The sequence below is a fragment of the Poecilia reticulata genome, linkage group LG7 (genome assembly GCF_000633615.1).
Source record: "Poecilia reticulata strain Guanapo linkage group LG7, Guppy_female_1.0+MT, whole genome shotgun sequence".
In the NCBI taxonomy this organism is placed as follows: Eukaryota; Metazoa; Chordata; class Actinopteri; order Cyprinodontiformes; family Poeciliidae; genus Poecilia; species Poecilia reticulata.
The window spans coordinates 3,218,453-3,245,127 of NC_024337.1; the positions used below are offsets into that span (position 1 = coordinate 3,218,453).

The 26,675-nt window shown below is 40.1% G+C and overlaps 1 protein-coding gene across 5 annotated transcripts; it reads right to left on the reverse strand.

Annotated features, from left to right (window-relative positions):
• Positions 1-10: 10 nt before the first annotated feature.
• On the reverse strand, positions 11-26,175 carry snphb (syntaphilin b). 5 transcript variants are annotated; one of them, XM_008412831.2, is made up of 7 exons: positions 25,909-26,175; positions 17,669-17,801; positions 14,287-14,442; positions 11,699-11,872; positions 11,165-11,272; positions 9,913-10,059; positions 11-9,803 (listed from the first exon to the last, which is right to left on the reverse strand). In XM_008412831.2, the coding sequence occupies exons 2-7, from the start codon at positions 17,716-17,718 to the stop codon at positions 7,868-7,870; spliced, it is 2,571 nt and encodes an 856-aa protein (XP_008411053.1). In that variant the 5' UTR covers positions 17,719-17,801; positions 25,909-26,175; the 3' UTR covers positions 11-7,867. The 5 variants fall into 5 exon arrangements, with proteins under 5 accessions (XP_008411053.1, XP_008411054.1, XP_008411055.1 ...); XM_008412832.2 differs by lacking the exon at positions 25,909-26,175 and adding an exon at positions 25,489-25,894; XM_008412833.2 differs by lacking the exon at positions 14,287-14,442.
• Between the last annotated feature and the right edge of the window lie 500 nt (positions 26,176-26,675).

The window sequence follows — 26,675 nt, forward strand, 5'->3', positions numbered from 1 at the left end:
TTCCATCACGCTCTTTTAACAAGTTTATTTTTGACTTCATACAGGGTGGAGGGACCTGGGCCCCATTTGTTTTTATGTTTTTTTTCACTGCACACCCAATTATTGCATTAAAATAGTTATTTCAGATAAGCTTCAAATTCTGTACAGGATAACAGACGCCTGAACAGGCTTGATAAGGAACTAGACCTTAGAATATATCAGGGTTACTTGGGGAAGGGAACACACACACAAGTATGTTGTGTTTACAAGGACATTCCAGTGACTTCCATTAATTTCTACCGTCTAACCTTTAACCTAAACATAACCACTACATGCCTAACCTTAACTCAGTTCACACCTTAGTCCAAACCTAACCCACAAGCAGCACTTCTCTTGGTCCCTGCATTGTGGTGTGCTTTAGGACAACAATCCTTGCAATTTAACAAATACAAGATCACGCATACACACACGCACACACACACGCACACTAGTAATTTATGTAACACATGTTCCTGCATAATTCATAACATTAAGATAAAAGTTTTTAAAAAATATGTTTGATGTTAGTGATAAGAATTTAATTTATTACTGCAACCATCTTAGTTCCACTAAATCATCTGAGTGTTTTGCAATGTGAATGTTATTGAGACAATATCTGTTGTGAATTGGTGCTATAAATATATAAACTGACAACTAAATTTAATGTGCTCGACATTGTTAATAATCTTAATATTTCATTAGAAATTATTGCCCAACTTGATTAAAATGCAGTATCTACTGTATTCAACATTCAGGTGCATGAAAGGCAAATGATATGAAGTAAGTGGTGTACAAAATATCAAAACGACCAAAAGGGCTTGTTTAAACAATGAGCATGAACAAGACATGATGTGGTTCTGCTCAAAAGTCATTGAAGGGCAAAATATCAGTAGATTTTCAAAGCTCAAATATTCCGGAAACTGAGGAAATTGATTTAATATTTCATGACTGTGAGGAGAATTAATATTCTACCATCTGATGCTTTAGTATGTTTGTTTTTCAAAGTCTTCATCGGTCCTGCACACCAACCTGCTGCTGGTTCCATCTCTCCACATTGCTTTATTTAAAAGGGATAGTTCAGATTTTTTAAGGATGAGTTTTTGAACAGAGATGCAAGATCTGTTTCTTGCAGTAAAAGTAATTTTGGGATTTTTTTTTTTAAGCAATGTTATTTCATTTCCAATAAAACATTTTTAAGATTGTTCTTGACTTCTATTAATTTAAATGTCATAAATGTTATAGCAAATCACAAACTCATTCTACAGATGTCCAGGTTTTTCAGGGGCACTAAAAGTTACTTTCCATAGTTTCTTACACTGTACAGTATTACTTTTGCAGCAAATAAATATGCATGAGTAAATATAACTATATTGTTGAAATATGATGATACTTTAAAGACTCTTAATGATATCTGCTTTACATCAGCAACATTTTGAGACTATTTTAAAATGGCAGAAGACAATTTTTGTCTTGGCCCAACTATGATGAACCAGAGTTCATCAAAGTGAGAAGCCGCCTACAGGAAGTGAGCAGTGGCGCCCCCTGGAGGAAATCTGAGGTTGAAAAAAGGAGCTTTTATCTGGATACCTCAGCTGTCTGGTAATTTTTGATTGGATGTCGCTTAACATCCAGCCCAACCAAAAACATTTTGACATAATGTATTTGCTTCTAACAAATAATTTTCCCTGCTCACGTTTTGATTAATTGAAATAATCTCCTTCAACTGGATGGCAACTCTCAAGAAAGCAAGACACATTTTCCTCAATAGGTATGTGCAACAATCTTGTCAATTTGAATTGACCTCAGGTGAAACTGTTTTATAATACAAAACCAAAATGTATATCCCATGCATCAGAAAAATAAGTTGTACCTGTTAACAATAAAAACAGGGAATATCAGTAAGAGATCTTCCCATATCATAATCAATTAATAAAACTCTATAAAATGTGGACTTTAAGATATGGACTTTAGAGGCCAATATTGCAAAATCATTTCTGTTTAGGAAGCAGGGAGATCCTGTACAACAAGCCTGACTGGACAGAAACATGTGACCTAAACTACATGTGCATGTCAGTAAATGAGAATATCATCCGAATAATTGGATGATATTATCCAATTAATTATTGGATAATATCACCTAATTATAATTCACTTCAAAAACTCTGACATCAAACGGATTCACTTAGTAACGGGGTGATATATTTCAAGCATTTATTTATGTTAATGTTGATGGTTATGGCTTACAGCTGATGAAAACCCAAATGTCAGTTTCTCCAGTAATTGCATAAAACCATCTTACTAAGGTCTTTACTACAGAAATGTTGGTATAGTTGATACAGGCAAGACTGGCTGTTGCCTTGTCGACAGCTAACAGCGTTGCAGCAATGTTTGCATGTGAATAGAAAGTTGGTTGGAAGAAAAAAAAAAGTTTGGTTGAAAAAAACAACAGGAAAAACTGCAGCCTCAGCAGGATTGTGAAGCCAAACTTGTTAAAGAGTTTGAGGAAGAATTACAAAGAGGAATTGGTGTTTCAAGAAACGCAATTCACAGACATGCTAGTGTTGATATTTATGCAGTGGACCAGAAGCTGCCCTGGAGTAGCTCAGATCCGCTGAAACAAAAGGTTTAGACCTCCTGTAGAATAACTTATGACTGTGTATATTGTAATAGCCAAATAAATATATCTAAATATGCATTAATGTGCACAGTGGAAACCCTCTTAGCATGTTTGCAGACACATCAATGGTCCTCTATTACTTGGGGGTGCAGCCAATCAGCTCTGAGGAAAATGATTGGCGTTCCTGGATTGACTGCTTTGCAAACTCCAGCCAATAGAGTGTCAAGTTGCATTACACCAAAGTATCTTTGTTTATTTTTGATACAATCCACGAAAAACCCTAAGCATAGGCAAATTCTTCGAAAAATATTTCAAAAAATATGCAAAAACTGAACTTCGATTAAGCGGGGGTCCAGCCTATTTCTGTATTAGATTTTCTGAAGAAAAACAAAAACCCCTAAACTGCAAGATTTAATTAGCTGAAATACATAATTGTCAAAATAAATAGAAGTAAAGATTTGAGTCTGTGTGCTGAATATGAAAATATATAAGTTTGAACTTACTGCGATAAATGGACTTTTCTTTGTTCTCATTTCTCAGGAGGTTCCCAGTAAACTGCATTAAGTCTCTACAGATGACAACTTCAAACTTTCTTCGTTTTATTACCCTGTTAGTCACAGCAGCCTGTGGTTAGTAACAATGCGAAAGAAAACTACAAGATACGGGAGGATTGCTTCACATAACTCTGGTATTGTGTTTGTTTTTTTTACATTACTTTGTAGCAGAGAGGCTGACTCTCACATTCCCACACTTTTACCCTGACAGCTCTACAGCATATGGCTTTTTTTTTTTTAAAAACATGGTTTCTGCCTCTTAATTTCCTTTCATACAGTCAGACAAGGGATCAAATCTACAGTTCAACACACAGAGAAACAACAGAGGACATGTTCTTTCTCTAGAACCTTCTATGAAACAACAATAGACAGACGTTTCCATGGTTACCCCAAACATAATCTCACAATTGTTGTAATTTCTTTACCTTTCAGATTATAGAAATAAGCATCAGTTTGGAGGTTTCCCTTTTAAGAGCAGCTCATTTTAAGGATTAAAGGAAGATAAATTACAGTTTTTATCATACAAAAATGATCAACATTAAATATCTGATTTTCCATTTTCCATTAAGCAGTGTTCCACTACCAAACGTTTCATGGACCTAACAGAGCATCAAAAATAATCAGTGAGGAAAAAACAATTAGTACAGATACATGTACAGTTTACTTCAAGTAAGTCCTTAAAACATATAAAGTGAATAATAGTGCAATATATGGCAGTTAAAAACTTAAATAAAAGAAGGACATTGCGTATTCACGTGTTGGTGGTTCCAGAGGATTCTTGAGTCTGTGTTTGACTCTGACATCTAACAGAAACATTTAGATTCACTTTCACTGGAGACACATTTATACCAGAATACAGGAGAATAAAAAGGCCAGCAGAACCTTCATCTGAGGAAGACGAGCAGCACAGACTGAATTCAGCCACAGTCATCCTGGAACGCACGCTCTGTGATTTCTGTCTTTGAAGAAGTTTGTCATTTTCTTACTTTCCATATTATGTTTTTATCATAGACGTATTTGCCTATATCATTTTATGAAGTCATTCATGAATGTTCTGTCTCTCTGAATATTACTACACAGTGTGATGTTGTATTGTTCCTTCTGCTGTCATTTTGCTCTTTGCAGCCTCTGTAGCCCTTAGAGTTATATGGCATATTTTTGTTGGAACTTTTCATCTCCAAAAAATTATCTTGGGCCTGCATGTTAGTTTTTTATGTAGCTATTTTGTAACTTATAGCGTGCTGTGAGTTAACGTGTTATACACATATATATACTTTCAATTTGATGATTGAAAGTACATGTGGTCTGGACACTTTCTACTATTTATTATTGAACATGAGCTATTTCTCAAGAATGGGCAAAGATGTACAAAATACAAAATGTTGATGTACAAAATAGTAGCTAAAACATAATTAGTTTTTGTTCACCAAAACAGATGGTTAAAAAGAAATTAAAAACCACAAAACTGTTTTTTTTTCCCCATTTCAAAATTATGCTTCATTTTATATTGGTTTGTCACATAAAATTATTTTAAAAAAATAAATAAAAAAAATAAATAATAAAATAAAAATAAAAAATACGTTGAAATTTGTGGATGTAATAAAATATAGTTAAATGTAGTTATTTCTTTTAAATGTTTGCAGAATGTATTTTGTCAGTATCTTGAATGCTAAGTAAAAAACGCTTTATCTTACTGGTACTTAACCATCAATCTGCTACATGTTTCTTGAGTTTTGACATCAGCAAACACCAACGTCAGCCTGATAACAGATACACAGAAAATAAAATTCAGCTGAATGCAACTGGATCCAAACAACACATTTTGAAAAAGTAAATGAGTTTACCCTAACAGATTCCTAGAATGTCTTTGCAAGACAATTTTAGACACACAGTTTGTTTTTGTGATGGACTAATTTGTGTACGATGGACTTGAGAATACATATCGACAGTTAAAGACCAGCTACAGCACAAGAGCATCAGGGTTAGCAGAAATATACAGCACAGATCACAGACTGAGCACAACTCACTTCACTCAGATCTACTGATGGTGTCAAACTGAGATAGTGAGTATCTACAGACATCTGATCATGATTTCACTGTATGACTAAACAGTTCTGACTCTGCCAGCGGTACACTAAACAGCTATATAGGTAACTGTGTATAGAAAATATTCCAGGTCCACATCATTCCCCGGACACCAATGTGAAATTGGCAAATAAAAAGGCACAAATTAGGGAGGAATAGTCTAAGAGCAATATATTTCTCAATGTACAAAATTTACACACTGAATTTTCCGTAACATTTCATGAATTCGCACAAAGAAAAACAACAACTTTGATTTATTTAGCGTTCTTTCAAAGATATTCAAGATATCTAAGTTAGCTATTCTAACTCTTAGCTAAAGGACGATTCAGAGCAGGTGTAAGGATATGATGAGCGTTGAATGTGTTGTCTGTGAACTAATTATGTGATGGCGAGAAATTAGTGGACAGGGTAAACATTTGGAGGGGCGGGAGGGGACGGCATTATTAAATCACTGTAAGAACACTTAGCACACAAGTGATACAGTGAAAATAAACAGGTGAGTCTAATGAAAACAATCTCAGGGTAGAAACACAACCAGCAATCTGCGAGAAAGCAGATCAGTGTCGACTCCAGAAGCAGACGGCAGAAAAAGGGTTGGACTGAAAAGAACACAACAAATAAACTAGAGAGCAAACAAGGGAATAGGATGCAGCCTACCACATGTGGAGAAAACTAGCAGGAAAACCTGCACAGTTTGTTCGCTGTAAAAAATGACTGAATGTTAGCCAAAGTAATGGCTAACATTGTTCATAGGTTATCATTACTTCTGTTTGAACTTCCACCATGACGGTGGAAGCTACTGTGAAGTGACCTGTTTTTATATACGTATTTTTGAAGTGTTTACAGCTTGGCTAACATTTTTTAAAAATGTTTGTTTAAATAATTACACAGGTAAGGTACGTGTCCCTGTGAAACTAAGACATATCTGGGTGACTTGTTGCACTGCTGCACCTAATCAGAGCCAGATTAACTCCAACAGGTATGTTTAACATGCACCCAGAGTGAAACTGGATTACAGCTAAATTCACTGGATTATCTTCCATCAGTTAACAGATGGGAAATCCAGACAAACGACTGACCGTCATAGAAAATACATTTAGTTGTAAGAAATAAAATAACAGCAATGCTCAGAAAGGATCATGTAAGATTTTAGGTTAATAAAATCACAAATAATCTGTATTCTTTTTTACTCTGCAATCATTAATTAGCGCATGACCTCACTGTCATGTGCTCTTAATGATTTAAATTTCTATTTTAAAAAATGTCTGACCAATTCTACGGCGAATGGTTTACCTCCATTCGCTGTTATGTCTTGTCCATTGCTGGAGCTAAAGGTAGTCAAATCTCCTTTCATCTAGAATATTTTACTCCCCTGAAAATGGAAACATTTCAGCTGAGCACCACATTGGGAAAAGGTAAGAGAACAAAACCAAAGTTCCTTTCCACTGAATAATTTACCATTACTAAAGTTGTCATTAAGAAAACCTTTAGAAAAGGAATAAAGTTAATCTAAAGAATAAATGTCATATCTTTGAATTTATTCACTTCTGCTTCTGGCCAGTAGAGGGAACCATTAACATCTAAATCAGTCATTTAATTGAGAACAACCCTTGATCTTCATCTAGACTTGTGTCAGTCAGGAAGTGAAAGAAAAGTGAAGCGTTTTCTTCCTGTTCTAAACCTTTTGTGTTTTCAGTGGACACTAAAGAGGCTGTTTATAAACATCTGAACTGTAATATCCAGGCCTTTCCATTAAGTCTGCGCTCTGCAAATTTCTTATGCTGCAGTCAACAAGCCATACGGAGGGTACAGACAGCTTGGATGTCAAAGACAACATTTTCACCGTAAATATCTCTACTGCTAAATTGACTGAAGTTCATTTAGCATACCACTGTGCAAAGCCGCCTGTCAGGATCGGTTGTGTTTCTACCCCTAGCAGATACCTGAGTTCTGTGTCTACCATGCTTTTTCCCCACAGCAGACAAATTCAATCTATTACCTCTTGAAGTTATTGGTGAAAAGTGTCTGCAGCTTTGGATTAAAGTGGATTTTTTTCCCACTACCACTGGTCAACAACCGTTACCTTAGTTTGTTCTAATTTAATTTTACATATACACGCCTATACATACATACAAAGTATTCATGTACACATTCACCAACATGTGATCATTGTATTACGTCATAACTGACAGCTGACATGGCAAGGGACATTTTCTCTACATTCAAAAATAAATTAAACAACCAACACCAAAGCATTGATCATTCATTTCAAGCAGTTCATTCAGCTAGCACAAGCCAGTAGTACATGGATATTTTGGTAAAGACAGCAAGGACCAAGCAAGAAAAAGTAATTATCTTTCTTGCTTTTACAATATGTTGGAGGGTCAAACAGAGTAGACTTGATCAGTCAAAGGTCTTCCTCTTTGATGCCCAACTCTTGTTCCTAATATTCCCATTCCTTATTACCATCCAAAGCAGAGGAACAAGAAGTTCTTGCTCTTCCTGTCCTTGCACTTTATGCAATGGTCTCACACTACAGACCACACAGGAGAAGTGACACACCACAGTAAAGAATCAAAAAGACGTCATTCTGCTATATTTGTGTGCCCCCAAGATCCCCCCCGCCTGCGGGGTAATGTCTCAGGCCACCGCCCCTGCGCAGCGAGTGCAGTGCAACAGTGCAGCAGCCTCTCAGCAGTGAACCGAAGTGATACATAGGCTGGCCGCCACGGACCGGGCCACGGCACAGCCACGCCACCGTCGGCACCACAGGGATGGCCACCGCTAGCAGATCAATCAGGAAGTGACGACTCCAGTAGCTTTTTTGGATTTTCCCAGAGTCCTCGTCTTCTGCTACAGCAACCCCCGTGGCCTCTTGTTCATTAGTCTTATCTTCGTCATCATCCTCGTCGTGAACTTCCACCACTGTGACACCAGCTATCTCTTCACGGGAGATAGATCTCCTCGGAGGTTGGGATGTTTGAGGCTCTTGTGCACCAGGAAACAGTCCGGTGTGCTCAGGAGTAATCACAGGGCTCATTTCCTCTGTGGATCTTTCTCTAATCCCGGCCTCTTGCTGCTTGTCCTCCACTCTCTGGTCATCTTGCTTGTCTTCTCCACAGCAGCCTGTAAAATTAAGTTCACCCTGCATTCTTCCTGCTAAATCACAGACTTTTCTTTGTTCTGCCTCTTCATCCAGTACCTCAGTCCCTTCCACTGAGCTTTGAACTGTCTGCTGCTCCTCTTCTGATTGTCTGACCTTAGTGTTTTCCAACTTTTCTCCTGCTTTCTCCCTTTTTTCTTTTTCTTGCTTTTCCTCTTCCTCCACTTTGTCATTTGCCTGATACGAAGGACTCTCCATGGAAAATGCCACAGTAGCCGATCGTGGAAGAGGTGGAGCCAGTGGTGTTTTGGAAACTGGAATTGGTTCAGTGGCTGTGCTCATCATGGTCGCTGTTGTCACTGAAGTGGTGGTGGTGATGGAGTCCAGATCCTCTTCCCCCTCATCAGACATCCAGGTGGAGGTGGGGCTGCAGGCCTGAGAGCGAAATGTACGTTGCTCTGCAATAGTATCCAGATCAGAGGGATATCCCGCTGTTGCAGGGATGGGGCAGCTCTCAGTCTGAATGCCCGCCTCCCTCAGGGGGTGCAGGTACAGGTGGTGGTGGGACAGGCATGGGTGGCTCATGCAGCTCACTCCACCCAAACTGCAACGAAATGGAGCCAGCCGTTCTCCTGTGCAGAGTTTCTCATAGGTGGAGGAGTGAGGCATCGTGTGTGGCATGGAGTGGGACATGTTGTGAGGGAAAGAATGAGGTAAGGTATGGGAGAAGGTGTGAGGCAGAGAGACGGGGGCAGAATGAGGCAAAGTGTGGGAGAAGGTCTGCGTGTAAGAGTTCAGCAAAGATGCCGTTTCCTCTGAGAGGTAGGCGGCTTCCAGGAGGAGGTCTGCCCGGCTGGGGACGCTGTTCTCTCCACAGCACACAAATCCGCTGTCCTGTGTGCCGTCAGCTGAGAGACAAGGAAAGTCTGCGTCATTGCAATTGCGGTCTCCCAGTGTCTGGTCGCTCAGCTTGGTGTAGGTGGAGCTCCGGGTCAGAGAACGGGCTGGAGAGCCATCGCAAGAACAAGACCCCCTCCCTCCCTCTGGCAACTTAGGTACAACTCCAGGGCTTTCTCCAGAAACAGATGCCGGAGCTGAGCCCCCGGCACGGGTTCTGCAGCCTGGTATGGCTTCTCCTTCCTTGGCTAGTCCGGCTTGTGCTATCTCCATGTTAAGCAAAAGGTTCTCCAATTTGTGATTCTGAATATTGATGTCCTGGAAGTACTTTTGAACCCCTACGTCTCCACTTAGCCCACCGGCATCACTAAGTCGGGTACGAACTGTGTCCACTGCATGTTTGAGCTGCTGAATTTCCTGACGGGCCTCCTTCAGGGCTAACTGAGCCTCCACGCGGTTACACTCCTCCTCAACCCAGTCTTCCTGCATTCGGTAAAGCTTACTTCGCAGTGTATCGATCTCTGTGTCCCTAAAAGGTTGAAAAGTGAGAGGAACGCCAGAATGATCAAAACTAAGTGGAATACAGAAAGACATTTTAAACATCAGTTTCTATCCAGGTTTTTGTAATTCTGTCTCACCTGTCTTGCAGGGTGTTAATGGTCTCTTTGAGTTTGGCTCTCAGGTGTCGGATACACACTTCCTTCTGCTGGAGAGGCGTGAGGTACTGCTCTGGGGGAGGAGGGCGAATACCATGGTTGTCCGTACATGATGTGTACTTCTGACGTCTGGGACACACCAGACATAATCAAATATAAGTAATCCGCCACAAGTTGAGTATTAATAAGTTGATTTGACACTGTCCCAGCACTTGGACTCGTCTCGGACATTAATGACAAGACCATTCAAAGCCATTACTGTAGAATTATCAATAAATTTCCAGAATACTGTCCAAATTATTTGTTAACATCCTTGATTCAAATCTAAGCAATAACATGACTCATTGCTAATTGTATGATTTTTGTTACCGTTGCCACCCATTCACACCCCTTTTCGCTTGCAGTTAAAAAAAAAAACTGTTATCTGGACGTGGGAAAAGATGTCTGCAAAATCTTCAGAAATACAATTCATAAAGAATATATTTGTAAAACAAGACCCAGAAGAAAGCATACAGTGACTTATAAATCCCACAGTCCTTTACTTTTACAGATGGTGGAGACCATGCCAATGTTTTTTTGTCACATAGAAAGGGAGCATAGAGAAAGGTAACCTAAGTGTAAGTAATTATAGATAGCCAGCTAGCATAAGCAATCTGCCTCTGTACCAAAAATCTTTACCCAGACCTCACACAAAGAGATTTAGTCAATATTAGCTACACATTAATTTATCTGCCTGTGTTCAGTATATCACATATGTTTTATGGCACTAACACATGGAAACACCAAGCTGCAAAAACTAATGTCACCTTATATAGTTAACATATTGAGGGAACTAAACAAATAAAATGTTTCACATTTTATTGTGGGATGCAGAGCAGGGTGCTGGTCTTGGTCTTGATTTGGTCTCAGGTTATGTCTTGACTATAATAATAAAAAAATAGACTAGAATCATAAGATTAAGCTGATTGTGTCTTTTTACACAACTTTAAAAGAAATGTCGGGATTCCTGTAGTTAAAGTAATATGTTTAAATGTAATAAGCAGTTAACACCTGACCATTCTTTAGCGTCTTCGTTTAGAAAAAAATAGCAGTTCATTTTGGAGGTTCCAAAAATATCATGCTGGTTCCAAAAATATCATGCTACTGTGGCATGAGTTAATACTATCACGTTTACATTGCATAGACTTTGCAATGCAAAATCTATGCAACACTCTTACTGTTCAGAACTTCTTACCCTTTGGTGGGGCTGCAGTCACTGCCTTTACACGAGCCTGAGTTGCTGCCACTGCTGACGGAGGCATTGCCATGGGGATCTCTATTACTGGGTGCAGCTGGAGGCCGCCTGGAAAGAAGGAACCAACTCTTCACCTCTTACCATGCAACTAAAGACCACAAGTGGACAGATAAGCAGTTCTACTACACATACAAAGACGGAAATGCACATAAATACAAAGCACTGACTCATGGTCACCAGCATGCCACTGCAGCATACACAATGACAGATCACAACACTCAGACATTTAAGTGGATATCAACAGAAAATAAGCCTGCATGAGGAACATGGACACACTTCTCTGGGTACTGATGATATTATTATCAAGAAGGGAAATGGCTCAGTGATTTAAAAAAAGACAAGCAAAGTAGCATACGACAAAAGCAAGCTAACTTGTTGGTGCACAAGACCGCTTTTTTCCGACCGTAAGACATCGTGAGACACCAAAAACATTCCCATGCTCAAAAAACACCAAGACTTGGACTCGCCACAGACCGGGAACGTGGCGTGGAGGGAGAGTTTGTCGAGCGGCGATCCGGAGACTTTGTTGACGTGTATCCTTTAGTGGGCGACTTGGTCGATGCGTAGCCTTTAGTGGGGCGCATTGAGACCATGTAGCCCGACTCCATGGGGACATAATCTAGCTCTATGAACCTGCAGTAGTCAAACCTGAGCAGGCAGAAACAGGAAGGTGTTAAACCGCAGAAGGCGGATCAGCAAACCACACCTGCATGACGCGATGTGTGTGAACGCATGCAGGCAAACTGCACATGTCCTGAGGGGACAGGAGAAGCTCTCAGGTGGCGGCTGCACTGAATATCACCAAGCACTGAACTGACCCAGGAGATGATGCCTTCTGAAAGGCTCTGCATTAAGGGATGGGGCCCTCACTCTGGACAATCTGCTGCTGTAGGGCTGTACTGACGGAAAACATAAACTAATAGTGTGGATATTGAAACACAATCTAAAAGTGAGGAAAAGAATGGCCAGACGTCTTAGAGGGATAGAATAGGATGTGTCGTGACAAAACTAACATTTGCTCATTAAAACCTGGATATCCAGAAGCACTTTATGCCAAATAGGTTTTCACACAAATGATTCTTAACAACAGAGGTCATGAACACTAGGTAATACTGATACAGAAATGATGACATGTCTAAAACCTATTTTATTTCAATACGAAGAACATTTTTTGCTTCAAAAAATGCAGTAGAGCTGATCACTAAGACCTTTCTATCACTCCTACAACAGAAACTATAAGACAAACTACAGTATAGCCAAAGGATGCAGCAGTAGGGAACTGCTTCAGGATGATGAAAGACAGCTTGAAAGTTAGTAGGAATAGCAATATTTGCATATTCCTGGTAGAAATTTAACCTGTAGTAGACAGTCATCTCTTGTTTGCACTCTCTGCCAGACCAACAAATATAAAACAAGAGGTTAAAAGACTGAAAGCATTTAGCAACAGCAGGGCTTTCTGTGTTTTTTTGCTGTTTTTCCCTTTGTATTTACTTAAACACAGAGGAAAAAATTGTCTACCTTTTTCATTCTTCTACATCCAGTTGTTACGGATGAGTAGGATTTTGCCAGCTGTTTGCCCATGATTCCAGCTTTTATATAAAAACATGCTGATGTTTTTATATAAAGAAAGTAAAGCATTTTATGTAAAAGCACATCCGTCCCAGGCGGGAAAAAGGAAAAATGCTGTGTGATGGGCAACTTCTATATCTGTGTTCTATAATTATAGAGAGGTTTTAAAGAAAAAACATACATTTTTTTAACGACTGTTGCCAAGTCACTGACCGCCAAAAGTGGAAGAGGAGACAAGCAGATCTACTCAGAGCAGCCATGAGGGATTTACACACAGGACACGGTAACTACAAGCTAAACCAAGGCTCCAGTCTTTGCTTTGCTTCCTGTTGTCATTTAGGGCAGCGATTTCAAAGTAGAGGTCAGGGTGTCGAGGGCCAAAATAAAAAAAAAAAACTATATCAAATGTGAATGTACAATTAAAAAAATACATGTATCAAAAAATATTCCATTAAATATTTAAATAAATTTCTTAAATGATGAAAGTAAATAATATCATTTTAGTCCTAAAACATAAATGCATTTTGAAACCATATAATATAAACCACTTAATTTGGAGAAGAAACTCAAAATTAAGTAACCTGGTGTTTACCAGTCCCAAAAGAGATGGGCAACTTGAACGAGTGGCAAAATGGATTTAAAGCTGACAGATTCACTGTGGAGATGTGGCTAACTGTTAGCTTGCAGAAGAAAGTAATCTCAAGCTCTTTGGGCTAAAGCATCAAAATGTCTACATATTGGCTTTACTTGTGGTTTGTCATCGTGTCCTGTGCAACACAACGAGGGAGGAGGTCAGATATTGACAGCTCAACAGATCTTTGAAAATCAATATATGACAAACAAGCCCAGACATTAACGAAAGGTGAACCAGGCAGACAGGAGCAGCTCAAAACAGGGGATGAGCCTAAGAAGTGACAGAATACACAGAGAATCAGTGTCTCTGGTCTGTTTTACTCATCTACAGACGGTGCCTGTGACAGGTCAGTCAGGTGAAGGTGAGCATTAGATGACAGCATGAGCAGCAAGCCATTGCTACATGATGGAGATAAAGTTTAAAAGGCTTCAGTCTTTTTAATAAATCAGGTACAAGAAGAAAAACAACAAAATGAAACAATAAGATCTTTCCCATTTGAAGTGAAGCCAGTGTCTCAAATGTATCCACAGGCTAAGCAGTGAGTGGTGAACCAGTGATCACTCATGATCACAGTGTGCTTTCCTAGCACAGCTGCTTCCACTATAGCCACTAAACACGATCTCACAAGAACACCGGTCCTCCAATATGAACTCCATGTTCACGTTTACCAGCAGTGTGTAAGGTATAAGCAGGTCTACCTCATCTATTTGGTTGAACAACAGCTCAACAAGAGCAGCAAAATTAAGTTTTAAAAAATTTGCCTTTGTTTTCCGTTTCTGGTTTTAGTGGCTAGAGCGTCAGAGCTGCAGCTACAGCCGGGGAGCATGCTCGCTAAGACTGCAATTCAACGGTGTCTCACGCAGGGGGCGCAGGCACCGGAATGGCCACTGGCGCAGTGGCCGCGGCTGTACTCGTCCCCGATCCCAATGCCGGCTTGGAAGCCGCCGGCACGGGCGAGGACGCCAGTATTTGCTGCAAGCGGCGTTTGGGCTGCAGCGCTTTCAGAGGGTTGAATCTGAGGAAGAGGAGAGATGAGAGAGGAGGACACCATGGCTTCAGACTGAGGCTGCTGCTCATTACCATGACCGTAAAACGCAGATATCTTAACACCTGTCAGAGAGAAAAGTGATGACAGAGCTTATGTACAACCAATAACCTAAACTTAACTAATGCAGTTCATCTTTATTAAGTTATATGTGGAAAGGTTCTAAAAACTTCCGGCATTTGTTTGTATAAGAAAGATGAGAGCCAACTTATTTTCTCTAAGTAGTCTGTTAGAATAAAGGGGACAGGTCAGAACATGACCACACAAAGGCACAGTTCCACAGAGAAAAGGCACTAAATTAACAGCTGTTCATTGTCTGAAAAAACCCCAAAACAAACCATCATCCTCCGACCACTTCCTGTTATGTTTTTTGTCATTTTCGCCAGCAGTACCATCCGGTTGTTGATCACATGACTTATGTGATGCAAAAAAGTGTTTCTATTGCAGTTTTGTGAAATACACCTAGTTCAATAAACCACCTCGTCCTAGTGCAAAATCTTTTAGGTTATCCTAGCACAATAAACTTTTTTTTAAATTGCTGTGTTTCCATTAAGCAATGTCAATTTGTGCAACAATCAATATAGTCAGCAAATCATGTTCCTGTTTCCTTGCCTTTTCTGGCCCATGTAGGACGAACTCCGGTTTTAGAAAATAATACCACCACTCTCCCTGGATCCCAGGAGTTTCCATTTCTATATTTGAATGACACAGATCCCTCAGGCACTAAAAAGGCGACACATTTTTGTAAAGGCAAAATTCAATTATGCATTTTTTTAATAAGCAAACTGACAGACCACATTGCCACTATAACTTCACAACTTGTTTGTCTGAAACATGAAATATAGACAGATGGGTTCAGGACTGGCTTGAATATTTATGTACCGCTGACCCACAAATTGTCTGACCACAACTGCATTAGGATCCATTTGGTATGCAGACACTTCTGCTCATCTCCATCTCACACCTTACACAAAACTCTTCTATGTCCTGAAAGAATTACACACAAACATTAACTTACTTATTGACCAAAAAAAAAAAAAACATACAGTGCATCCAGAAAGTACTCACAGTGCTTCATTTCTCCCTCAGTATTGCTGCAACAGTGATTGGGTCTAAAGTTGAAAGAATTATGCTAATTAGTAACTCTCAAGTTTCCTTGTCATCTTGAGGCACTGTGCTAATGATCATCGAGTAAGTTTTCTGCAATAGCCATTAGAAGAGTTTAAAGCTACATGTGACCTCAAGTGTTGTGAAATAGGAATCTCTTTTAGCCACTAAATGTCCTCTATGATACACAGAAGTAAGTAAAGCTATACAAACCCTACAGAAACAGAAGAAAATCACTTACACAAAATGTAAGTCACTTCTGAAATATATCCCTGGTTCTGGCACCATGTTTAGGAATGACTGGATAATAATTGCATACTAACATATGAGGAACGTGAAAAATAATAAGCACGGAATACCACTGTTTCTGATAAGCCATTAACCAATCCGATTTGCCCGTTTAATCAAGGTCCATTCAGAAAGAGTTGCTAAAACTCTATGCTGACAAAAACCATTTAAATTACCATAATATAGGATAACACGGCAGATTGCCATTAAGCTGGACTTGAACCAAACACAGAAAAAGGATGTTTTCAAAGAGATTCAGGGAGTTAACTGACAGGTGTCAGACTGAGACAGGTGTGTTTTTTAAAGACTTTATCAGGATCATTTACAGGGATGTTCTCTTTGAAGACATCTGAACGCAGGATATCACTGATGTAGATGTAGAGATGTGCCTTCAGATTCATTACTGGACGCGTGATTTCAAATGCAGCTGTCTCTGATTTGGTATTCATGGCAGCTGGAACATGGGGCAGTGACTCAGCAGACTGTTTGATGCCAGAGATATGACACAAGATGAAGCCTGCCCCTAAACATGTATTAAATTAACAGTGTAGAAAAAGATTAAATGGGAGGGTGCAAAAAATATGTCATATTTTGGCTTTGTCCATCTTTGACTTGATGACAATTTTTAACACTAGATTTATTTATTTAGCTATGTCCGAAATTCCCTTATTTTCTGTCAAGTCATTGTGATGCCAATATTCATGTACTGGTATAAAACCAGAACTAAGTTAAGTAAAGGGTAAACTGATGGAATCCCTCCCTCCCATTGGCTCCTCCTTTTGCCACAAAAAGCTTACACCCATCAAGTCATATCCAAACAATCTAGATGTCAAGTTAATGTCTAAGCTTAATTGTTTTCCTCAATCCATTTTGTTGTAGATGGGTGACATCTTTTGTTTCCAAAAGACTACGAGGACTTGTTTTTCTTTTTTTCTTTTGCTTAGGTGGCACACTTAACACTGAAGAAGTCAGATAAACTTGGGTAAAAATGTATAATTTCATGTGGTTAGGGGATTTTAAAACAGTTAATCAGCCAGCTCTGAACTTGCAAACAACTCTATCATCTTATTTAGAGCAATAGGTAACACTCACTTAGTTTCCACGCCTTGAACCTTTGTGTTTTTACACCCAGAGACATTTCCAAACAGTTGAATTCATGTTGTCAGATAACATAGGAAAAATGTACATGTTGGGGAGGGACAATTCTGCTACGTTTTGTTTAGCCAAAGAAAACGCCAGTCACTATGGAGCGTTCTATTTCATCTCAGTTGAACTGTAGGGACCATATGGCAACAAGTTTCAGAAGTAAATCGTGACTCTTAAGACCTTAGTGGAGCTTGAGACTGCTAACCGATTGTGTTACCTTGGAAACTGGTCCATACCTGCTCAACAACAGTGGCAGAGTCTGAAGAGGCTTGTGCAAAGAACTATTGCCCACACAAGACTGGTGTACAAAGTCCTCCATTGTGATATTCCATGTACATTTTATCCCAAAGGGGACATCCACTGTTACAGCAACTCAAGATCATAAATAGACCTTCATAGCAATAAGTGTCAACAAACCCAGATCATGTTCTACAATTTCATTCATCCACGCTTGATGTTAAAGTCAATGTGAAGCTAATGGTAAATACATGGTACCTACCATATAGGCTATCTGATATGCTGTCTTATGTCAGTGGTCAAAATGAAAGTGTTTCATCAAAAAATATGAGCCCCAATCCTCAACACTGAACAATATCTACCTCGAACTGAGCAACACGCGTATAGAAGAACGCTGAAAGTCCCGTTTACTTCTTACCGGCGAGAGCCTGACGTCGTCCTCCGACTGGCTGGAGCAGGTGCAGACATGGAGTCAGACAACCTCTTGCTAGGCCTCAAGGTTTGTCTGTTGTCGGCCTCCTGTTTTCAGCTTAAGTCCAGAAACTCGGAGGCTGAAGGAAGAACAGACAAGCATCAAGAAACAACAAAGGTCAACAGCTGCTTCATTGACAGCTCCTGTGTTTAGGTCTGGGCACTTCAGCATGCAGGCTGGCATTGCTGACTCAATTTGACAATTAGCTGGATCATACATCAAAGTTAATCAACCAATCATCTCTCAGCCTTATGGGTGAACCACCCAGTCAACATTAGTCTGTCTTTTCTCAAGTCAAATGCAATGGAGACTGACATTTGCTTCTGTAGCTCAAGTCCAATTTAAGCACAGATGTGACTTTATAAATGAAGAGAAAAGGCAGCTCAAGGTAACAAAACCAAACATGGTGCAAATATGTTGTATATTTCTGCCACAGCTGATGCAGAAATATCCTGTCAGTATCCAATATGTGAGCTTGCAGGCTGAGGCAGAGAAAGGGGAAAGCACATGGAAGCGGATTATTGTCATCAATAATGTATCACCACTTGGTTGGGCCTTGAGAGCCAGGCTTGTGTATGTGAGTAACTGCAAGCTATTTCCTGCTGTTCTGTCTGCCAGCTGTGATTCACTCAAAGAATCTCACTCATACCCCTTTCATCACTTGCACAGCATATATTTCATTCAATCCAGGACATATAATGTATTTACCATTAATTTCTAGGTCTATTTTAAATCTTTTAGCATCAGTTTATGTTTAACTTTTACATCAGCTTAATGTAAATAACGACATGCCACTTGAAAATTGCGAGCAATACACAAATCATGTCTTCACTCTGTAGGTGAAGACGTTGACCAAAGTGGAAATTCACTTTATAAAAACACTACAAAACTTATCCCAAACATGTGGGACAGGTGTCACACATGAAATGTTGGCTCAAACAGTCTGGCAGTTGATGTTTTGGTATATATTTTTAAAATATAAAGAATGATAAATGATACGTTTTGTTTTTCTTTTTCGCTACAGTTTATTGTGGTGAACTATGATCTCAGGCCTCACAGATTCATTAATGCATGAAAGGTCCAATGTGTGGGAAACATGCAAAATTATCATGGATACATTATCCATGTCTTAAATGAATTATCAATGCACTTACACTGTTGCCTTGCAGCAATAAGTTGCATGTGTCGGGGTTGTCGGGAACTCCACTTGCCTCCCACAGTCCGAAAATGAGACTGTAGAGCTAACTGCTTGACATTAATTGCCGTTAAGTGTGAGTGTGTGCATTTGTTTTTGGTTGCCTTGTGTGTTTCTGTGTTTTCCTGTGATAGACTGACAACATGTTCAGGGCATATGCTGCCTCTCACCCTGCCAGGATAAACGGATATTGACCCTTTACACTTTTATTTAGTTGATTTCACAGTTTTGCGTGTTTGTCTACACAAACAGACAAGGATGCAAACTGAACTTGTCATTTTATCAGGAAACTTTTGATGAGGAATAATGGAGAGAAGCTGTAAGCACTGGCAGCTCTTGGTGTGTTGCAGTGAACACTTTTGACAAGGTAACAAGACTGATGTCCAAATACTTTCCAAAGTAAGATTAGTAAAATGCAAAAAAATATTGCATTATTGAGGAGTTCTGCATTTTGACATCTGTTACCATAGAGGCAATGCCTCACCATCATGTAGCCTAGCATGTACGAAAAAAACTGGTAAGCATCTAGACTTACATGCTTTTAAGACTGATCCGATGTAAGGGGAGACGCCGTTTATGACATAGTGGTATAAATTACGTGGCATGAATTCAGTCAGATTTGATCAAATTAACAAACACGTTGGAAAAAAGATGATATTGTTCAGTTTCTAAGCCAGCTATTCCCAACTTTTGTAAACACCGCTGTCTATAAGACCCCGATAGGTACGCTACTTCCACAGGCAAGTTAGTTTGACTTGAACAAATTTGAGAAGAAATAATTAGTGAAATCAATCACAGTTGCAATGTTTAATACTCCCGTCCCTCTGACTTTCAACGTCTGTTATGACGCCTCGTGTGATTAAGTGTGGTGTTGCCAATGATCAACAGAGAAAGGATGGATTTTTCCAACATTTACTGTTTGACCTCAGTGACGAGCTTTAGTTAAACCTCTTGTCTAAAGTAAATGAGTCTTCGAAAGAAAGCCCGTTCTCCATATCCAGCTGCTGACACAACACATCAAACAGGAGAGGAGTGCATCATCATGCAGGATTTACTAAGTTAGGCTGGTTATGTAATGGTGTACCCGTACTCAGAGATTCTGACACGCAAGCAGCTACTGCACCAACTCGGCAGAAGTACCGAGCAGGTTACGAGAACGGGACAACCTGTGAAAGAACGAAGAGTACTGGGAGGGACCAGGTGAGACGAGAGCCAATGAGATGACGGGAAGAGATGGCACGTGTAGCGAGGGAGAGAAGGCGGCATGCAGAATGAAGAATTGTGTGATAAGCTAAGTGTCTCTGCAGCAGAGGAAATACTGCAGTGTGTGCTTGCCTTCTAAGCCTTGTGTGACCTTCACAACACCCAGCAGGATTAATAGCAGCATCAGTGCATAAAAATACTGACACCTGACTTTCAGAGGGCAACAAAACACAATGTAGATGCAGAAAAACATCAACTGAGCTCAGCTTCCTGAGAAGACTGCGGCGGCTGACTCATGACTGACAGCGTACAGGCCAGACAGACTGGTGAAGGGTCATGGTGAGCCAGGGAGTCTTCTGTCTAATGTCCCAGGACATGTGTACTGTGTGATTGCTGTGAGTGTGTTTGTGTTTATGTGATGTTCTGCAGAGGTCAGTATGATGCTGAAGGGGGATGATAGGGTGAGTTTCTCCATCAGTGAGACGGCCTATTGCAACATGACTGTTTGTTGCATGTGACACTTTGTGTTTTGTTAAGTAGATGCCAAGAAATTCCTGAAGAAGTCTGATCAACTTCTCTAATTAGCTAGGAGAATAGCAAGATGCTAATCATCTTGAGAACTTGTAGCAGACAATACCCATAAAAAAATTAAAAATAAAAAAGATTTCCACTTAAAATTCCATATTTTTCAGACTCAACCACCAATAATTTCAATGTTTGATCCACTGTTGATGTCCTGGTACAAATAATAACAATAAATTAGCTCAAGTCTGTCTGCAAAAAAACTCCCCCCCCAAAAAAAAACAAAAACAAAAACAAAAAAAAACTCAAGACCGCCAAAAAATACAAATACCAACAGACTTAGAAGTTTTTAACCATTCCTGCAGAGCTACATTTATGAGGTCAGGCAGTGATGTTCTCCACTCTAATTCATCCCAAACCTGCTAGGTTGAAGTCAATACTCTGACAGACCTACCCAGTCAAGACTCTGGGTAGGTCTGTCAACTTCTTAAACTAGTTTTATTTGAATGATTAAGTTATATGTTTAACAGTTTAGATGTTGGAAGCAAAGCAAGAAGAAACAGTTTTTTTTGCTCAGCATTGCATGCTGGAACATGTCAAGATGTCAGTAAAGGTGTAATATGCAATGAGTGCTATAAGAAAACAGACTAAACCACACTAGTAGACATGGAATGTGGACTCTTTCCACTAAGTTCTTGATAGACTTGGGGATGCTCTGAGCAGCCCTTAGAGAACATTCACACCAGCCCCACTTAGTCCTGTCTAGTCTCTTTAATCGAAAGTTCAATTCAAGTGGGGAGGTGTGAAAGCGTAACCAAACTCTTATGCAGACCTAAAAAGCAAACTCTGGTCCGCCTACAAAGCTATGTAGGTCTAGGTTTGGTTGAGGTGAACTCTGGAACGGCTTGAATGCATATGGGAAAGCTAAGTGTACCAGAGACCACTCCAAAAGCAGGACTGTAGCACAGGGCATTCTGGATAAATACAACCAAACCAAACGTGCATGTCTTGTGATAGTGTCAGAATTGGTCTTTTTTCAAAACCAAAAGAGAAATCCTACAAATGCTAAAATTTGGGAGACAAGTTTTTGGAAAGGATTGGTTGGTTTGACACAGTGTAATGTGAAAGTGAATCCCACCAGCTGAAAATTTCACAGATGTTGTAATTTTGGTCCCTGAACCAAGTCTACCAGACTAGCATGTGTGAAAAAACCCTGATTGTATGAAAAAGTAAATGAAAACCTTTTCTAACATTAGTACATCTTGTGGAACCTAAAATGTGACGTTTGGCCTTTAAAGCAAGCAGAGATCAGGCCAGTCCTGCAGAGTCACCCTGCTGCTGCTGCAGTACATGTTGCCCAGCTCAGCTAAACTTTTGCCAAGCACCACAGCACATTAAAGCCCAATTAACATAATAAGTCTGATGCAGTTCAACCGATCACAATCTGGAAAGTATCTGACACATTCATCAGAGGTTTTAATCTTAATAGTAGTTGCTTGACAAAAGTCCCTGCAGAGATTTTCTCTCAACAAACAAGACTTAGCCCTCATTAGGCTTATCTGGTGCTCAATGTGAGTTTATTCAGGTCAGGAGCCTGAAATATCTAATACACTAAGGGTTTGTCAGTAGTGAGTCAAGCTACATTGACAGAAATCATGCCTGAGTGCTGCTACCCACAAAATCATGCTAGTGTTTTACTCACAGCCAGGAGGAGCAAAGGGGCATTATTACAAACCAGAAAATCAATGTTTATGATCACATTAGAAGTGGGAGGAGACTGAACTGCATTCATTTGTGGCACTCTGCAAATCTACAAGAAGCTGACAGGGAGGAGCCTCTGGGTTTGTAGAGCTGTCTGTTCTGTTATCAGAGCTTCTAAAACACTTTTCCAAATGAGACTGTTGATATTTCTAGAGACCAGTCAAGTCAAATCACATCTTTAAAGGGGCAGTATTGTGTGTTTTCCAGGCATATAGTGCCTTTTTATAGCACAATCAAATAACTGTATTACCATCAGGTGTTGACTTAGTAATTTAATGCCTTGAAATTGGGCCTCTGTCTCTTTAAAAACTCCTGCTCTTTCTGAAGCTCCACCTTCAGAAAGTTATCACATCAAGGCTCCTCTGTTAACTCTTTCACAACATTTTTACCAGCGTTTCACTGAGAAGTAGCTCATATAATAAGCTCAGCAGTTCCACCAGATGTTTGCTAATTGTTGCTGACTAGTCTGAAGGAGCTGGGGGGAGTCTGAGGGGAAGGCTGCTCTGTAATGTGGAAGCTGCGAAGCTTGGAAACTGCAGCTCCAAGGAGGAGCTTTGTCTGGAAGGCGGGGCTAGGTCCACCCAGGCGTTTTGCACAGCTGAATGGTTTCCATGGAGTATATAGGATTTCTAAAACATGCATGGAAGAATCAATGGAACAGACCAGGTATGTTGGATGTAAAGCTCAAAAAAGTAGATTTTACATAAATTTGACATGATTTCTGCGGGTAGACATGTGTGCAGGTTTTGAACCATTGTCCTACACAAAGGACAGCTGGTAGCACGGTTGGCTTTCAGCAAGAAGGTTCTGAGTTCTGAAGTCTTTCTGCATGGGGATTGCATGTTCTCCCAGTGCATGACTGGGTTCTCTTCAGGTACTCTGGCTTCATTCCACAGTCCAAAAACATGACTCTTAGAGCACTTTAAAGAGACCAGTAACTTATAGTGTGAGTGTGTGCAGGGTTGGGTGTCCTGTGATTCTAAACCATGCTGTGACTGTTTTTTGCTTTCAAATAAATGCTGTTCCTAAACTTGTCCTTTGTGATTAGAAGCACAAACTCTAATTAAAAAACAGTGCAAACAACTCCAACTGACTGTGGCACATAGAGTCAAATAGCATCATTTGTACCACAACCAACACTGAAGATATTTACAAGGATTAAAGAACTGAAATTCCTGTGAAAATGTTTTGTAGTCATACATATTTTACTTCTTAACTATGATTGTTTGCGTTTACTTAGTTAATAGAAATATGGAACGATTAGGTTTTCTCTCCATGGGTGCATCTTACCAAACACCATGCGGTGACAATGAGTGCCAAGTCACCATGGAGACGGTCAGTTTTCCACTCGTGTGTGAAACGTGAGCAGAAGGAGAGCTGCGGCCAACGGATAATGCTGGAAAACGGGACAAGAGGGGGAGTCTGCAGATGACGAGGAGGGCAGGCTGCAAAGGACAAGAGGAACCAAAAACCAGAGGGAGAGGTCTGGCTGGTTTTCATCTCCTCACTCTTGTGTTGCGTCGCTGTACAAGTTGTATTTGGATTTATAAATAGATCAGGGTGCATATGGCATGGCCCCTAGAGCACAATGTCTGATTGTTGCAATATTTAATAACAAACCCAAAGGACTGAGTACAGAATCAAAAGGACAAACAAAAACTTGCTCAGAATGAGTATCCTGTGAGCTGTCAGTCAGCTGTGTATGACATCTGGAAAAACAGAAAACTTAATCAAACCAACTGTTTCAGATCGAAAAAAAAAACAAAAAAACATCCAAGAAACAACTAGAAGATTGTTTTGAAGTTTCAAACCTCAGACTCCCAAAAAATGTCATCATCATGCTAAGTGTTATCATGCCTGTCAGTGAAATGAACAAACTTCTGCAAATTCAGTACTGGACACTTAACATTGCCATTTAATAGGCTAACTTGCTGTTAGTCTATTGGGAAATTGGGAATGTTACTGTACAAGGTATGTTACTGTACAATGTAAACAAATGCAGGAAAGAAAGTGTATAGTACTTAATTTTAGACACATAATTAGATTTAATTTAGTTGGCATATTTGAGGCTGAGAGTCATCTTTTAGGAAGTTTTTACATGATAGTTTGGTAGACTTGGTTTGAATGGGGAGCAAAACTACAACATTTGTTCCATTTTCAGCAGGTACGCTTTGCTTTTGTATGCACGGTCGAACAAACCAAACCCTTGAAAAACCTGCTCCCCCTCCTCACCTGTGATGGCGCTGCACCAAGGACCACAACCCGAAAACCTAAGAAGAAGACACTGACAACTTAATTTATCACAAAATGTAAACAAGAATGGGGGTGGCATCAGATTTTAGCAGTTACAGGATTTCTCTTTTGTCTTTAGTAAAAATCCACAAGCCATCTCTCCCTCTGGTGCTAGACTCATGCGATTGCATTTACCCAGAATGCCCTTTGCTATAGTTCACGTCCTGCTTTTGCAGCAGGTATTGGTCTACATTCAAACTGCACCAAAATTCACTTCAACTGCACCAAGAGCTAAGATTTTAGTTGGACCAGACTTCACTCTTTTGGTCCGTATCAGAGTTAGATTACGCATTCCCACCTCCTCAAACAAACCGACTTTCTAAAATTACTCATAAAAACCAAGCTAAAACAAAACTATATTTAACTAATAATAACTAATAAAAACTAGCAAACCAATAAATAATAAAACAGGCTGAACTAGACACACAAAAAGCCACAAAAAAAAACATAAAACTCTTCATGAATTAATTGATTTTGCATAAAGATTATTGATATATTCTTGGTAATCATCCTAACTTACCCCTGGGGTTGAGTCTGACTGTGCTGACTCCATGCATTTACAACAAGCAGTCATTGATTCAGTTGTGCACATAGAAACATAGTTATTCCTTCCACCATGAAAAATATTCCGCGCCATAACATATTTAGAGTTAAAACCCCTGTCATTTATCAGGTTGGGGCACAATAAGAAAAAAAAAAAAACAAAAACAAAAAAACAAATGCTGCAAGGTCAAACTGCAGCGCACAGCAACCTGTCACGACTCCACTGCGAGCAAACATGGACGACTCTTACCCAGAGTCCTGGGCTCACTGTCCTGGACGCTCATAGTTCCACAGGAAATTAGATGCACAAATCGTTGGAATTCCAGTTTTGGTGCAGTGAGTGTGCACGCAAAGGCTGTAAGGAGTTGAGCTGAATCAGGCGCACAGCGTGAGCAAAACATCTGCCGGCGCAGGAGCGCAGTGCGCAGCTTCCTTCAGCTGCAGCAACATAAACAGAGCAGGAAGCACACCGGACCGGAGGCCTGACTCAGAGCTGAATTAACCATCGAGATCTACACACTCCCTGCATAATCTCTCCATACAGTCATTGTTTTCTGCTTAGAACAGTTTTAGTCCTTGACGCACAACACGGTCTTCACTCTTCCGCCGCAAAACGACAAGTCTGTCGCAGTCACCAGTGGCTCTGACGGCTGCACTAACCAGACCTTACCTATGCTCCTTATGTCTCATCCGGAATTTTTCCTCTTTTCACTCTCCCATGTCCTCGGTTCTTGTGGTTGGAGCTCCGCTCGATGGAGCGCTGATCTCGGCTCACACGCCCGGCGAACAGAGGCGGAGGAGGGAGGGGCTGGTCCAGGGGGTGATGCAGGAGGTGAGCTGGATGGAAGGAAGGAATAAGGATGGATGGATGGATAGATGGATACGGCGCGAGGAAGAAAAGACGAGAGAGGCGCACGGGGTTTTGGACGGAAGCATCTGCGTCATGTTACGTCGGGTTATTTTTTAAAGGGAAATACCACAATACCACTCAGTCTGTTGTGGCTCATAACTCGAGATTGCTTGATTGGTAATTTCATAAAGTAAGAACTTAAAGGGATAACCCTTTAAGCTATCCCTTTAACTTAAAGGGTTAAAGTTAAAGGGTGGATATACATATATATATAGTTTAAAGTGGCAACTCTAGGCCACTTTCACTTTCAATGGAGTACCAATTGGGTTCTTTACACTGTCATAAGGAAAGACGGAGGTTAATTTTTCATAGGGCAATTGTAGATAGAAGAAAAAAAGAAAAGTAAATTTCCATCAAAGCACTAAACAAAAATGTGTTAGCTAAAACTCAGAATTTTTTAGATTAACCTTAGAAATGATCTAGAAAATCTTTTCTACGAGTTACAACACCGGTATTTTCGCCCTGAAATGAGTTGCACTGCAGCCCAACGCTAATCCACTCAGCACTAAAAGGTAAAAAGTCAAGCG